The sequence below is a fragment of the Pongo pygmaeus genome, chromosome 8 (genome assembly GCF_028885625.2).
Source record: "Pongo pygmaeus isolate AG05252 chromosome 8, NHGRI_mPonPyg2-v2.0_pri, whole genome shotgun sequence".
Taxonomy (NCBI): Eukaryota; Metazoa; Chordata; class Mammalia; order Primates; family Hominidae; genus Pongo; species Pongo pygmaeus.
In genome coordinates this window covers 124142960-124159441 of record NC_072381.2, presented here as the reverse complement: position 1 = coordinate 124159441, position 16482 = coordinate 124142960, and the positions used below count along the sequence as shown (strand labels likewise).

General features: G+C 44.0%; 1 protein-coding gene across 1 annotated transcript in view; it reads left to right on the top strand.

Annotated features, from left to right (window-relative positions):
- Window positions 1–6542: 6542 nt before the first annotated feature.
- CACUL1 (CDK2 associated cullin domain 1) overlaps window positions 6543–16482 on the top strand; it is a 79435-nt gene continuing 69495 nt past the window's right edge. Inside the window, exon 1 of the mRNA XM_054437112.2 lies at window positions 6543–8439. Coding sequence (XP_054293087.1) covers window positions 8073–8439 — 367 coding nt within the window. The 5' untranslated portion in view covers window positions 6543–8072. The remainder of the gene's footprint in view (window positions 8440–16482) is intronic.

The following is a 16482-nucleotide window of genomic DNA, read 5'->3' as shown; positions in this document are numbered from 1 at the left end:
TATGCCACTTCTCTACCTCTTTTCCATTCAAACAGAAACACTAAATTCTCAACAGGCCTTACGGGGACCTGCATAACCCAGCTGTGTCCTGCCTTTCTGCGTATGCCATTCCCATTCACTCCCCTTCACGCTACTGCGGTCTCATTGCCTTTCTTTCAGTTTAGAGATGATGTCAAACATCTTCTTTGTGTCCTCCCTTCTGCCTGGAATGTTCTCTTCCTAACTTGTCTGGCTTTCTTCTACCCATCCTTTCATCTTAGCAGAAATATTCTTTTTCGGAGAGGTTCTCTTTGATCCCCCAAAGTAAAAGAATTCTCTCTGTAATGCCCAGTCATGGCATTCTTTCCTAGTGCTTGTCATGCTTTGGCTCATGTGGTTGTTTAGTGCTTGATACCCCCATGGAATGGAAACTCCATGAGGAGCAGAGTGCTTTTTGTCTGTTTACATTTTTTTTTTTGAGACAGGTCTCACTCTGTCACCCAGGCTGGAGTGTAGTGGTGTGATTTTGGCTCACTGCAGCCTCCCCCTCTGAACTCAACTGATCCTCCAACCTCAGTCTCCTGAGTAGCTGGGACTACAGGAGCACTCCACCATGCCCAGCTAATTTTTGTATTTTTCACAGAGGCAGGGTTTCACCATGTTGCCCAAGCTGGTCTTGAACTCCTGGGCTCAAGTGATCCTCCTGCCTCAGGCTCTCAAAGTGTTGGGTTTACAGGCATGAGCCATGCACCCAGCTATCTGTTTACTCTTATAGCCCCTGCACAGTACCTGAACACAGAAATATTGGTGAATGACTGAGTGAAAGGGACAGGCCTGCAATGAGGTGTCGACATAACTCCCCGTCTCTTGCCTGCTTGTTTTCCCCTAACCTCCTTCAGCCTCAAATCATTTCCTTCAGCTCCTAAATTCATCAGGTTTATGAGAGAATTTGCATCGTTTCTTCTGTTTCCCTGCTAGAATGGAATTTAGAATTCAGATATTAAGACGTAAAAGGAAGGAATAAAATCGAACATGGAAAGAAATACTGAATACAGAATACTCCCCCGAGTGGCTACCCATCTTCACTGTAATCAGTAATCTCAGTGTGCAGCTGTTGAGGCTTGAGTTTACACGGCAATAATCCTCTTACCTTCTAATCAAGATCATTCCAATAGCTTTGCAGTTAGACTTCCAACTGCATTATGCATTCACAAATTATTTGTCAATGCTGTATTGGTACAATTCTAATCTCTTAGGGATTAAACACAAGTATTCATTCTTCTTTATCCTAATATAGTTTATCTCCATCAAAGTTGAGTTTTTATGTTTTCCATGCTAATTCCTTTGTGTAATTAAGTCCATTTAAAATGAATAGCAATTAAGAGAAAACACCTATATGTCTGTATGTTGTCTACTACAGTCTTTTCTGATTCAATGAGTTCTTGACTACTTAGAAGAGGCATGTATAATTTTTGGATTTTTCTCATATATTTTTTTCTCCTCTTCTTTCCTCTTATTCACTTCTGAGCAATTTCATCCTTCACTAACAATGCCACAAATGCCAGGTTGGTATGATAGATGAAAAGATGTAAAAACTGCAATAATACTTTCTCTTAGGGACAAATGTATCGCATAGTACATGCTATGCTGTCAGAGTTGACTAAAGAAAAAAAGTCTTTTCAGCCAGGCACCATGGGCCACACCTGTAATACCAGCACTTTGAGAGGACAAGATGAGCCGAGGAGTTTGAGACCAGCCTGGGCAACGTGGTGAAACTTCATCTCTACAAAAATTACAAAACTCAGCTGGGCATGGTGGTGCACACCTGTAGTCCCAGCTACTAGAGAGGATGAGGTGGGAGGATCGCTTGAGCCTGGTGGGGGGTCAAAACTGCAGTGAGCCATGATCATGCCACTGCACTCCAGCCTGGGCAACAGAGCAAGACGTTATCTCAAAAAGAAAAACGTCTTTTGATATAAAATAGGATTTCAAGTAGATTTAAACTAGTCATACACTTATTCATTAAAAAGTATTGAACAATTACCAATAAATACTGTTTGGGAAAGTGACAATGTATTTAAAGCCATACAAAGACTAAGTGATCAAGTCTCTGTAGCCCCCACCCATGTTTTAACTATTTTAGACAATTGGCCACATGGCATTTCATAATTAAACATATGTTTTTCCTTTTTATTTTTATTTTTTTTAAGATGGAGTGTCACTCTGTCTCCCAGGCTGGAGTGCAGCAGCACGATCTCGGCTTACTGCAACCTCCCTCTCCCAGGTTCAAGTGATTCTTCTGCCTCAACCTCCCAAGTAGCTGGTGAGAGGTGACAGCGTGCTGGCAGTCCTCACAGCCCTCGCTCGCTCTGGGCGCATCCTCTGCCTGGGCTCCCACTTTGGTGGCACTTGAGGAGCCCTTTAGCCGGCCGCTGCACTGTGGGAGCCCCTTCCTGGACTGGCCGAGGCCGGAGCCAGCGTCGTCAGCTTGCGGGAGGTGTGGAGGGAAAGGCGCGGGCGGGAACCGGGGCAGCCCGCGGTGCTTGTGGGCCAGCGCGAGTTCCGGGTAGGCCTGGGCTTGGCGGGCCGCACTTGGAGCGGCCAGCCGGCCCCGCCGGCCCCAGGCAGTGAGGGGCTTAGCACCTGGGCTAGCGGTGGCGGAGGGTGTGCTGGGTCCCCCAGCAGTGCCCGCCCATCGGCGCTGTGCTGGATTTCTCGCCGGGCCTTAGCTGCCTTCTCGCGTGGCAGGGCTCAGGACCTGCAGCCCATCATGCCTGAGCCTCCCCCGGCTTCCATAGGCTCCTATGCAGCCCCAGCCTCCCCGACGAGCGCCGCCCCCTGCTCCACGGCGCCCAGTCCCATCGACCACCCAAGGGCTGAGGAGTGTGGGCACAGGGCACGAGACTGGCAGGCAGCTCCACCTGCAGCCCCCTTGCGGGATCCACTGGGTGAAGCCAGCTGGGCTCCTGAGTCTGGTGGGGAGGTGGAGAACCTTTATGTCTAGCTAAGGGATTGTAAATACACCAATCAGCACCATGTGTCTAGCTCAGGGTTTGTGAATGCACCAATCCACACTCTGTATCTAGCTAGTCTGGTGGGGACTGGGAGAACCTTTATGTCTAGCTAAGGGATTGTAAATACAGCAATCAGCACCCTGTGTCTAGCTCAAGGTTTGTAAACACACCAATCAGCACCCTGTGTCTAGCTCAGGGTTTGTGAATGCACCAATTGACACTCTGTATTTAGCTAATCTAGTGGGGACATGGAGAACCTTTGTGTCTAGCTCAGGGATTGAAAATGCACCAATCAGCACCCTGACAAAACAGACCACTCTGATCTCTGTAAAATGGACCAATCAGCAAGATGTGGGGGCCGGGGGGAGGGGGGCAGCTAAGAGAATAAAAGCAGGCTGCTGGAGCCAGTAGTGGCAACCCGCTCCGGTCACTTTCCACACTGTGGAAGCTTTGTTCTTTCACTCTTTGCAATATATCTTGCTGCTGCTCACTCTTTGGCTCCACACTGCCTTTATGAGCTGTAACACTCACTGCGAAGGTCTGCAGCTTCACTCCTGAGCCAGTGAGACCACGAACCCACTAGAAGGAAGAAACTCTGAACACATCCGAACATCAGAAGGAACAAACTCCAGATGCGCCACCTTAAGAGCTGCAACACTCACTGCGAGGGTCTGCGGCTTCATTCTTGAAGTCAGTGAGACCAAGAACCCACCAATTCTGGACACACTGGGATTACAGGTGCGTGCTGCCACGTCCAGCTAATTTTTGTATTTTTAGTAAAGACAGGGTTTCACCATGTTGGCCAGGCTGGTTTTGAACTCCTGACCTCAGGTGATCCACCCGCCTCGGCCTCCCAAAGTGCTGGGATTACAGATATGAGACACTGTGCCTGGCTGGTTATGTCTTTCTTGATTCTAATCAGTACATACATAATTTTGTATAGCTATATTGATTAGGGAGGCATTTATGAAGGGCAGGTAGTGGAGAGGCTCGGGTAAGGTTAGGTAATAGGAGTTCTAGGGGATTCCATACTTCAGCCTATAATGGAATTGTAGCCTACCCAGCACTTATTTAAACCTTCCCGATTGACTCCAATATTTGTTCTTCTATCCACTCCTTCCCCTCTAAGCCAATGTACTTAGGGAGAAGCTGATCCCATGCTGAGTTCCAGGAATGGGCCTTATTTTCCAGGAATGAATCCATACCCTTTCCAGTAAAGGGCTCTGGAATCCAGGTCTAAGTGCCATGTGATTGGTTTAGGAATGGACCAATGAGACACTGTGAGGAAGTTTCCTGAGGGCTTCTGGGAATTTTCTCATAATAGAAAGCTACCAGAATTCACAGGCCCTTTTCATCTCGACTTTCTTGTCCATAGACATGAGGCCAGGGTCTGTGACAGGCATTTTGTAGGCAGCCTAAGGGTGAAACATGCACAAGAGAGAACAGGACAAAGAACACCACAGAGAAGCAGAGCTCAGTAATGGCTGAGCCCTGCCTCACCTCCACCATTCCTAGACCTTCTCAGTCTCTTAGCCAATGAACAGCCTTGATTTTAAAGCAATTTTTGAGTTTTTGCTTCTGGAAGCCAAAACAAACATTTTAACCTATGGAATCCCAATGTACACTTCCTTAACGTTTTTGTTTGTTAATCTTTAAGTTTCAGAATTCTTTTCTGATTATAAAAATAATACATACTTATTGTAGAGAACCAAGAAAACATTGAAAGATATAAAGAAGAACATTAAGACCATCCATAATCTCTATCCCTAGATAACTGCTATTGAGTTTGGAGTTAGTTTCCTCTTTATGTATCCAAACTTACACAGAAATTTTACCCATATATTTATCCTGCTTTAATGAAATTCACAGCCTAGTGGGAAATAGAAACAAACAAAAACCGAACAAATAGATGAATATCTGCGACTATGGAAGGTCATAGTAACTACTAACCTGTGTTCACTGTTTTTGGGTAAGTGTTGCTAATAATGTCATACCCCATCTCCACAACCCAGAACAAATCAAAAACTTTATGTTAATAACTGTTAAAATATAATATGCTCTAAAATATAACAATGTCTCATAATGCCACAAAATCAACCAGTTACCAATATGTTCATTTGGTTTCCCTTCAGTAGGATTTCTTATAGAAAATTGTCCCGTCAGTGACTGGTTTCGCTCAACTGTCATTAGGTCTTGTCACAGTAGTTTAATTACGGCAAAAATGAGTGTCTTATATTGATCATTTTGACAACACACACACAAAAGGTTCAGTAGTGTGCTGGGTAAAAACCCTTGGAGCAGGGCCCTCAAGAGGATGGAAGTTATATTGCTATGATAGTACCAAGCCCATCAGTTCTAAATGTTTTCTAATTTCTATTATGATTTTATGACCCATGAGTTAATTGGAATGGTGGAAATAGGGGGCTTACCAGTTACCTTTTGGTTATTGATTTTTAACTTACTTATATAGTGACCAGAAAATGTGGTTACTATGATATAAATCCTTAGATATGTGGAGACTTGCTTTATGACACAGTATGTTCAATTTTTGTAAATGTTTAGCGTATTCTTGAAAGGAATGTGTATTCTATGGTCATTAAGGCAGTATTCTACACGTATATATTAGATTAAGCTTGGTAATTGTGTTATTCAACTCTTCCAGTCCCTTAAAGATTTTTTTGGTCCCCTCGGTCTATGTATTAGTTTCCTGTAATCAGCTGCTTAACAAATTATCACAATAGGTGGCTTAGAAAAACCGACGTGAATTCTGAGTTCTGGAATCTAGAAGTCTGAAATCAAGGTGTTGGCAGGGTCACACTCCCTCCAGAGGCTCAAGAGGAAAATTTGTCTCTTCCAGCTTTGGGTGCTGTCAGCATTCCTTGACTTGTGAATGCCATCACTCCAATCTCTGCTTCTGTGGTTACATTACCTCCTCTTCTTCTCCTCTTCTACCTCTCTTTTATAAGGACATCTGTCATTGGATTGATGGCCCACCTGGATAATCCAGGATGATCTTCTCATCTCAAGAACTTTAATTACATCTGCAAATGCCCTTTTTCCAAATAAGGTCATACTCGCAAGTTCTAGGAATTAGGATATGGACATATTTTGTGGGAGGCCGTATTCAACTCACTGCAATTAGAGAGGGAGTGAAAAATCACCTACTCTGATGGTAGATTTCTCTGTCTTCTTATACTTCTGTTCATTTTTGCTTCATATATTTTGTGGCCATATAGTCGCTATGATATAAATCCTTAGATCTATGTAAAGACTTGCTTTATGACACAGTATGTTAGAGACACTTTTTTGACTCTATCTTCCCTGTATATTGGACTTTTTTTTTTTTTTAATGTAAAGACCCTTCTTTATCTCATCACACTCACCCAGCCATCTACCTAGAGTCTGTTGATGATAAAACAATTAGTTATTTGTCTGAAACAGAATTTGCCTTCCTTCTGCCTCTCTTTTGCCACACATGTAATTCTAAGGTATTATGTTTTCCCCTTCAGCATACCACTTAATTCTCTTTTCCTTTTTTTTTTTGGAGACAGTCTCACTCTGTCACCCAGTCTAGAGTGCAGTGGCGCGATCTTGGCTCACTGCAGCCTTGACCTCCAGGGCTCAAGTGATCCACCTCAGCCTCCAGAGTAGCTGGGACCACAGGCACACACCACCATGCCAGGCTAATTTTGTTTATAGAGGCGTGGTCTTATTATGTTGGTCTGGCTGGTCTCGAATTCCTGGGCCCAAGCGGGCCTCCCGTCTCGGTCTCCTCAAGTGGTTGAATTACAGGCATTAGCCATTGCGCCCAGCTCGCATTTTTTTTTTTTTTTTTTTTTGGGATAGAATCTCGCTCTGTTGACCAGGCTGGAGTGCAGTGGCGCGATTTCGGCTCACTGCAACCTCTGCCTCCCGAGTTCAAGCAATTCTCCTGCCTCAGCCTCCCGAGTAGCTAGCTGGGACAACAGGCACGTGCCACCACGCCCGCCTAACTTTTTTGTATTTTTAGTAGAAACGGGGTTTCCCCTGTTAGCCAGGATAGTGTCGATTTCCTGACCTCGTGATCCGCCCGCCTCGGCCTCCCAAAGTGCTGGGATTACAGGCGTGAGCCACCGCGCCCGGCCTGAGCCGGCATTTTTAAAAGTTGGGTTGCTGGCCTTAGTGCATACAAGCGTAAAGGAATTTTAAAAACACATGAATAACTCACGCATTTCTTTTTTGCGCTATCCTGCTATGTGTGATTCGGTTTTTATTCTCGGTTTTGTGCGTTTGTGTCGCGACGGCTGGGGACCCACCCAAGAGCAGTCGGACCACGGGCCGCCCAGGGCGGTCTCATCCGTTTATAACCTGCGACCCCGGGGCCTCTTGTGGTCCCGTATCTCCGTCCCAAGCAAAAGCCGGGGCTCTCAGGCACTCAGAGATGCGAAGGCCCGGTAGACTTGGAGGACGCGAGGAAAACACCTTCAATGACTCTGGCCAGTCCACAGCTACTGCCAACACTGCTCCGCGCGCGTCCTCAGGAGCCGGCGAGCTCCTCGTTGTCATGGTAACCAGATTGCGAACGCGCGTGCGCAAGACGAACACCTTTGTCACGTGAGACCGGCCGGGGGCGGGGCCGGCGAATGCCCGTCCGGACCCGTCGCGCCTCCCTTGTCGGCTCCCTGCCAGCCGAGGCGGGGCGAACCGCTGCCCTGTTGCGTGGGAGTGACTCACAGCTCCCGCCCCTTTTGGCTCCACTTTCTCGCGGCCAGTCCCTCGCACCACGTGCCCTCCTGGCCGCACCCCCAGCTGCCCTTTCCAACTGCCTGTTGGAAGCCGCTGTAAAATGTCGTGAGGAGCGCCGCTGCTTTACGGCTGCCTCTCCCAGACTAGAGCCCCGGAGCGCCCACCGCCGTCAGCCGCGTCTCCAAGCTAGTCGGCCCCGCGGAGAGCGAGAGACCCTGCGCACCGCAGTCCTCTCCGCTGCGCCCATTGCTGCCCCCGGCGATGTAAGCTCGGGGAGGCAGCGGTGCCCGCTGGCCTGGGGTTGAGACAGGCGGCAGGTGCCTGTGAGGCGGGCGGGTGCCGGGGGCCAGCAGGATGGAGGAAAGCATGGAAGAGGAGGAGGGGGGCAGCTACGAGGCGATGATGGACGACCAGAACCACAACAACTGGGAGGCTGCGGTGGACGGCTTCCGGCAGCCCCTGCCACCTCCCCCGCCCCCCTCGTCGATCCCGGCCCCTGCCCGAGAGCCTCCGGGGGGGCAGCTGCTGGCGGTGCCCGCGGTCTCCGTGGACAGGAAAGTCCCCAAGGAGGGGCTCCCGATGGGGCCGCCGCCACCGCCGGAGGCTAATGGGGTGATCATGATGTTGAAGAGCTGCGACGCGGCCGCCGCCGTGGCCAAGGCGGCCCCCGCCCCCACCGCCAGCTCCACCATCAACATCAACACCTCCACCTCCAAGTTCTGTGAGTCCAGCCTTTCCCTGCAGCCTTGGCTTTTCTCCACCTCACTCGGACGCCGAATCCACCCCCTCTTGGAGAAAGCTCCGCTTCCTTTGTTTCAGGCCTCGGTCTTTCCTCTTCTCCCCGTCCGCCTTCGCCTCCCTGCCTCCCTCCCCCTCACCGTCCCCTCCCCCTCATTTGGTGTCTGCGGCCAGCGCCTGAGCGGCCCTGGCTTCTTGTATTACCTGGCCTAGAGAGGCAGCCTGGGTACACATGGAGCCCCAAGTTCTGTCAAGGCGATTCCTATCACAACTGGCAGTCTCTCAACATTGGGAAGCTCTTTTCGCACCCGTCTTCTCTTGAAGTTTCACCCTCAAAGTGAGGGGAAACTAAGGCTGCCTGAGTCTCCTTAGGGGAAAGGCCTTCAGTCTTTTGCAGCCAGAGAGAGAAAAGAAATCTGGCAACTTGTGTTCTTGTGCTTTTGGCCAGGCTGTGTTAAACAAGTAAGGAATTTGAAAGTTGACCTATATCTACACCTTGTTCCTTCTCTTCTGTGTTACACTTTTGCATCTTGCTAGGGAAATGATGAGTTGCTTTTCGATGCAGTGGCAGCTCCGACATCGTCTTGAAGCTAATAATGCATAAAATCACTTTTCAGAGCTTACATTCATAAGAATAAGCCTTTCAGGATGAGTTATGTCTTGTGTCCAAACCCAAGATTGGGTTGCAAGTTGAACTTTATGTTAGCGGTCTGTCTTAACGCTCAATTGCACGCATTAAGATTTAAGACCAAAATCTGTTTTGCAATCCGAAACTGCTTCTGACCAGGACGTATGTATGCTTCCATAGCTAGGAAAAGAATGTGCTTTTACTTTGGTTTGTGTGTGTGTGGTGGTGGTGGTGGTGATAGGATGTTGAAAATGAACGTGACCATCACAGCCAGGTTTTTCTCTCCTATTATTAACTGCAAGTTTTGAATGGCATCTGGTAAAGCAACTGGAGAGTTCATTTCTAGCTACTAATTTTATCAAGCTGTACTTGTCCAGTTAGCTGTGCAGAGAAAATATTTGCCTTGATGCAGATAGTCGGAATCTTACACACTGTGTGTGGGAACAGCGCGTAATTTTATTTGCCTCAAGATACTGCCTTAGTCAGACATTGATATGTAGGTTTGGTAAGATTATATACGCTTTTTCCCCTTACTCATGATAATCGTGTTTGTATTGGATAGTTTGTGTGTTGAAGGCTGCGTTGTGGAACCAGATCTTCTGTAGAGGGGCAGAATGACTCCATCTGAGTCACGAAGGAAGATTGCCTTAGTGAAGTTCATTCGAAGAGTCCAAAAAAAAGCAGAAAGTTAGGAACAGAAATCAGTAAAATTGAGAACAAAAGGATTTGTCACACCAAAAGATTATTTTTGTGAAAAGATGAGTAAGCTAGGCAGTCCTCTGGTAAAATCGACAAGAAAAAAAGATGCAAATAAATGAAAAATGGAAAATAACTGCAAATATCAGATTGAAAAAAGAACGTTATGAACTTAGGCTGATGAATTTGAAAGCTAAATGAAAAATATAGTTTTTAGAAAACTAGTAAATGTGAAAATTGGTATCAGAAGAAATATCTTGAACTAATAAACTGAAATGGTAAAGATCTCCCTTTTTAGAAGCTCTGGATCCAGATACGCTGATAAGTTCCACCGTACTTTAACACTTAATTCTTTTTGCAAGTTGCCCTGGAAAATAGTGAGAAAAAATACCAAGTTCATTTTATGAGGCTTGTGAAATCTTGATTCTAAAACAGATAAGGACGTGTAAGAAGAGAAAATTATAGGTCTGTTTTACTTAGCATAGAAATGAAAATACTGCAGAAAAAATACTCGCTCATCAAATCCAACAGTGTGTTACAGAGTCCCGATCCATAGAGTTAGTCCTAGAGATGTAAGCATGGTTTAACATCTACTTATCTAATTTAGCTCGTTAATAGACTAAAGGAAAAAAATTAACGATTATCTCAATTGGTGCCATGAAATCATTCAACTAGATCCAGCAGCTATTTATGATAAAAACTCTTAGTAACCTAGGAGTACAAGATAACTAGATAAAGGTCATTACCAAAAACCTTCAGTAGATAATAATACTTAATGGAGAAATTTTAGATACATATACTTTAAGATCCATAACAAGTTAAGGATGCTCCTGTCATCACTACTTTTTAGCATTGTAGGAAGGTCCTGGCTAAAATAAGGAGCAAAAAAATAAGGTATAAAGATTGTAAGGGAAGCAATAAAGGTTATTATTTGCAGATAATATGATCACCTACCTAGATGAACCATTAGAATCCAGAGAAAACTTAGAACTAGTAAGAGTTTAGCAGGATTGCTGGATTTGAGATAAACTTACAAAAATTTGGTAGCATTTACTAAGCTAGTGATAACTAGTAAAGATAATCAAAAGTAAATACTATATGCAATAATAGCAACAAAACTCTAAAGTCTCTAGGAATATGCAAGACCTTTAAAAAGGAAACTTTAAAACTTGAAAAAGAAACTAGAGGATAATCTAAATAAATGGTACAATTTTCCTTGCTCTTGGATCAAATTACTTACAAGAATACTAATTTTCTCCATTTTATAAATTCAGTTTAAATGACGTCAAAATTACATTTGGTCTGACAAACTCAATAGCCTAAGTCTAAAATTTATATGGTGGGTGGGATAAAGTTTGTGAATAACTAAATCAATCTTAAAGATTTGTTTGGGGATGGGAGGCTTGCCTTATTAGAAGTTAAGATGTCAAGGCTGCAGTAAAGTGGTGTAAGTGCAAGAACAGAAAAATAGACCAAGGAAACAAATTGGAGGGCAGAGACTTACCTGGATACGTGTATAAAAGTTGGGAACTTTTTAAGTGGCATCATAAACCACTGGAGAAAGGAGTCATATGTTGTTAGGGAGAGTGACTCACTATATAGAGAAAAAATAAATTTAATATCATAAATAGATAGACTCTAAATGAATTAAAGACCTAAATGTGAAAAGAAAAACCAAAGTTAATATTATTGAAAATGTTAAGCTCTTTCCCTAGGGACAGGGAAGTACTTTTTAAAGCTTCAAAAGCTTGTAAAGGTGAAAAATTAATTATTTTGATTATATGAAAATTATTCATTTGGCAAAAGATGAAAGAATGAGAGAAGATATTTACAGTGCCTAAAATTAACAAGGGATGATGATCTGACTAGACAAGGGACTACTTACTATACATCAACAACAAGAGGACAGCAACTTCTGTAGAAAAATAGGCAAAGGATATTAATAAGTAGCTTATAGAAAGAATAGGAAACCCTAACAAGCATAAGAAGAGATGAATTTATTAATATTCAGAGACATGCATATTAAAATAGTAATGGAAAAGAGTATAATTGGATTGTTTGTAAAACAAAGGATAAATGCTTGAGGTGATGGTACCGCATTTACCCTGATGGGATTATTACACATTGTGTGCCTGTGTCAAAATATCCCATATACCTCATAAAAATATATGCCTACTATATACCCACAAAAATTAAAGAATAAAATAGTAACGGAACGTCTTTTTCCACCTGTTAGGTTGACAAAAATTAGAAAGCTGAATAAATAGTGCCAAGTGCAATGGGGATATGGTAATACAGGAAAACGTATACTTGCTTGTGGGAATAACAGTGTAGTGGACTTGTGAGATGTTGAGATGCCCGAAGTCTCTGTGGACCAGATAATGAAAGCTAGCTGCTGTGTTAATGTATCCCTCAGCTATGGCAGTGAAGGTATACTTAAGACTGTAAGGTGAAAACAGCTTCTGTTGGTTTCTAGTTTTGGGACAGAGATAAAAAGCATTTGTTATCTTGATGGATACATGGTAGGTGCCAGGGATGGTGTTGATTTGTCGCAGTGAGGAGACCATGTCTGGAACAGCAACTAAAATTGGAGTCACTGTGGATTTGATTGATGATAATCCACAGTCATGCTCCAAGACTCATCTCTTTTGCTGTGGCCGAACAGACCCATGAAATCAGAATGTCATAATTACCACCATTCCTTTTTTTTTTTTTTTTCTGAGACAGAGTCTCACTCTGTTGCCAGGCTGGAGTGCCGTGGCACGGTCTCAGCTCACTGCAACCTCCGCCTCCCAGATTCAAGCAATTCTCCTGCCTCAGCCTCCTGAGTAGCTGGGATTACAGGGGCGCGCCACCACACCTGGCTAATTTTTGTATTTTTAGTAGAGATGGGTTTCACCATGTTGGTCAGGCTGGTCTCAAACTCCTGACCTCAGGTCATCCACCCGCCTTGGCCTCCCAAAGTGCTGGGATTACAGGCGTGAGCCACCACGCCCGGCCCTCCATTCTTATTTTTAAAGTCTTTGACATTGATAGTGTTTTCTGTAGTTCCCACAGAGATGTGTTGTTTGTTGCTTCGAGTTTATTACTTTGGTAGGAAAGGGTACATCTAGCCCTTCCTATGTTGATATTTCTGACTTCACAGGTTAGGGAACCATGAACTAGTGTTCAGAACTGGGGGAGTTACAGTGTTACTACGGGTCCACCAGCCCTACTGTGAGATGGATTGAGGCCAAAACACCATTTATGTGACGTCCATAAGCCCCTGATCTGCCTGGTTTACCATAGTGACATTCCTGTCTCTTAGGGTTCGTATTGGCTTAGAGCCAGTGTTTATTAATCTTTGAAAAGTCTCAGTGATTTCCATTTCCCAAATGTACTATCTCTCTAATGAATACCTGCATGTTCTATTGGAAAAGGCTAGGAGAAGACTTTAATTATGTGGGGTTCTTCCTCAGTGGAACTCATCCTCTTCTTTATTCCAGCATTTCTGTGTCTGTGAATAGGCTCATTGTGGGTTTTAGGTGAGGTTACATGGCTTTCCATTATGCCACTTAAGTGAGTCCTCTGTTTAATATACCTAGAGTTTTTCTTTTCTGTCCATTATAACAGATCAAGTAATACTCTAGTATATTGCCTTTGTTTTCCTAAGGATATCATGGTTAGCCACCATGAGGGAGATCCAAGCCACGAGAAATCCAAGCCATTCTGCTTCTCACTCTGGCCCTGCTGCCTCTTTAAATAATCATGCCCATTTTATATCTGGAAGTTATTTCCACTTTGTCACTCTGGAAGTAGAACTATTCCACTGAAATCAGGGAACCTCTTTTAATGGCAATATTGCCCATCTTTAACCCAGAATGACAAGGGACAACCACCACAGCATTTTTTTCAGTAATTATATTTAATTATTTATATATTTCTCAGTTGGTGAAGGACCTTCTCAGAGCACAGTTTAGGGAGTAAGAGTGAGTTAGAACATGACAAATTTATATTCCTTTCTTCATATGTCTGGACTCATTTCTCCACGTACTAAGGAATTTCTGTTCTGACCGCCTCCTCCCTCCTCCTAACTCTTCTTCCTTTTCCTTTCCTCTTTTTCCTCTGTGTCCATTTTCTTCCTCCACACCTCTTCTTCTTCTCCTCCATTCAATATAGTGTACCCATTTTAGGTGTGCAGTTTGATGCATTTTAACCCATGTCACTGTCTGGTGTGGAATTTGATTTTACCCTACTAATAGCTAAAAGGTAGCCTATTACTATTACAGGTTGACTATCCCTCATCCAAAATGCTTGGGACCACACGAGTTCTGGATTTCAGATTTTTTTCGGATTTTGGAATATTTGCATTATACCAAATGATTGAGCATCCCAAATCCAAAAATTCAAAATCCAAAATTTTCCAGTGAACATTTCCTTTAAGCATCATATTGGTGCTCAAAAAGTTTCAGATTTTGGATTTTTGGATTTAGGATTCTCAACTTGTATTACTGGGTGCTGACATAAGCTGGGGGACTCCTGGGTGAGAGATGAAGGAATTTATTTTTCTTGTCATAGCACACAGCATGAGAATTGGTATATTTGCATAGTTTCCCCTTCCCCCAAGTCCCAAGAGGGTGATATACTATGGCCAAGATGGATGCTCTCTCAGTGGTTCTGTGTTGCAGCTGAAGAACATCAAACTTGGGGAATCCACTACTTTTATAGAAAGCAGTGAGCAAGCCTGCTCTTTGTCTAGAGGGAGATGTTATCTCGTCTTTCAAGGTTACCAGGTACAGAATGGCCCAGGTTCAAGAGTGATTGCATTCCTGGCATACTCAGTAAGACATGTTGGAGTGCGTGAGGCCCACGGAGGACTGTCTGTCCAGCAGTAACCACCACAGCAACCAAGAGAACGTTTCTGTCACCCTGAAATACTTCCCTATGTCTCTCTCTCTCTCTCTCTCTTTTTTTTTTGGAGATGGGCTATTACTCTGTCGCCCAGGCTGGAGTGCAGTAGCACGATGTCGGGTCATTGCAACCTCTGGCTCCCAGGTTCAGGTGATTCTCCCACCTCAGCCTCCCGAGCAGCTGGGATTACAGGCACACACCACCACACCTAGCTAATTTTTGTGTTTTTAGTAGGGATGGGGTTTCACCATGTTGGCCAGGCTGGTCTTGAACTCCTGGCCTCAAGTGATCTACCTGCCTCGGACTCCAGAGTGCTGCTATTACAGTTGTAAACTACCATACTCTGCCTTCCCTGTGTCTCTTTGCAGTCAGTTAACCCCGCCTACTTCCCCCAGCCCCAAGCATTCCTACTGATCTGCTTTCTGTCACTGTAGGATTTCATATAAATGAAATCATACAATGTGTATTGTTTTGTGCTTGGCTTGTTTCTTATTCTGTTCTTGAGATTCTTCCATGTTCTCGTGTATGTCAGTTACTTATTCATTTTGCTGGCTGAGTATTTTTTTTTTTTTTCTGGACATCCCAAAGTCTTTTTTTTGTTTTTTTGTTTTTTGATTTACCAAAAAATCATTAATTTGTTGGTCATTAGGTTGATCATTTAGGTGGTCTCCGGTTTTGGCTGTCACGAACACAGCTGCTGTAAACAGCCATGTACAAGGTTTGGTGTGGGTAAAGGTTTCATACAAGTGGAATTCCTTGCTTATATATTATTGATATGTTTAACTTTATGAGAAACTGCCAAACAATTCTTTAGGGTGGTTGCACCATTTTACACTCCCATCAGCTGTATATGACAGCTCCAGTTGCTCCACTTACTTAATTGGCACTTGTACTGGTTAGGCTCTGCATTCTTGGTATTGTCAGTCTTTTAAAGTTTAGCCTTTCTAGAGCATCGGTCCCCACCAGGGACCAGTTGCGTGGAAGAGACAATTTTTCTGTGGACTGGGGGATGGTTTTGGGATGAAATTGTTCCACCTCGGATCATCAGGTCTTAGAGTCTCGTAAGGAGTGCGCAACCTAGATCCCTTGCGTTATAGGGTTGGCGCTCCTTTGAGAATCTAATTCCTGTGCTGATCTGACAGGAGGTGGAGCTCAGGTGGTAATGCTCGCCGGCCCACAGCTCACCTCCTGATGTGTGGCCTGGTTCCTTACAGGCCACTGACCGGTTCCTGTGGCCTGGGGTTGGGGACCCCTGTTCTAGAGGATAAGTAGTAGTAGCTCTTTGTATATTTATTTTGCATTTCTCTTTTACATGTGCCGTTGGCTTTTTCATGTGATCATTTGCTTGCCTTATAATTTTGTTTGTGATAATCTGCTCACATCTTTTGCTAATTTCTTTTGTTGTTTGTCTTAATGTGTTTAAAGAATTCACTATAAATTTTGGATACAAGTTTTGTCAGACAACTATTATTACTGTTTTCTCCCTCTGGCTTGTCTTTTTTTTCCTTAACGGTGTCTTCTGAAGAGTAGATGTTTTTCAGTTTTGATGATGTCTAAATTGTCAATTTTTTCTTCTCTGGCTGTTGTTTTTTATATCCTAAGAAATATTTGCCTATCTCAAAGTCAAGATATTATCTGTATTTTTTTGTAGGAGTTTTATGGTTTTAGCTTTTACGTTTAGGTCTGTGATCTGAATTATGAGTTGATGTCTGTATAGTGGGAGATAAGAATCGAGGCTCCTTTTATTCTATATGGATATCCAATTGTGTTGGCACTGTTTGTTGAAAAGACTATCCTTTTATTACGGAGTTA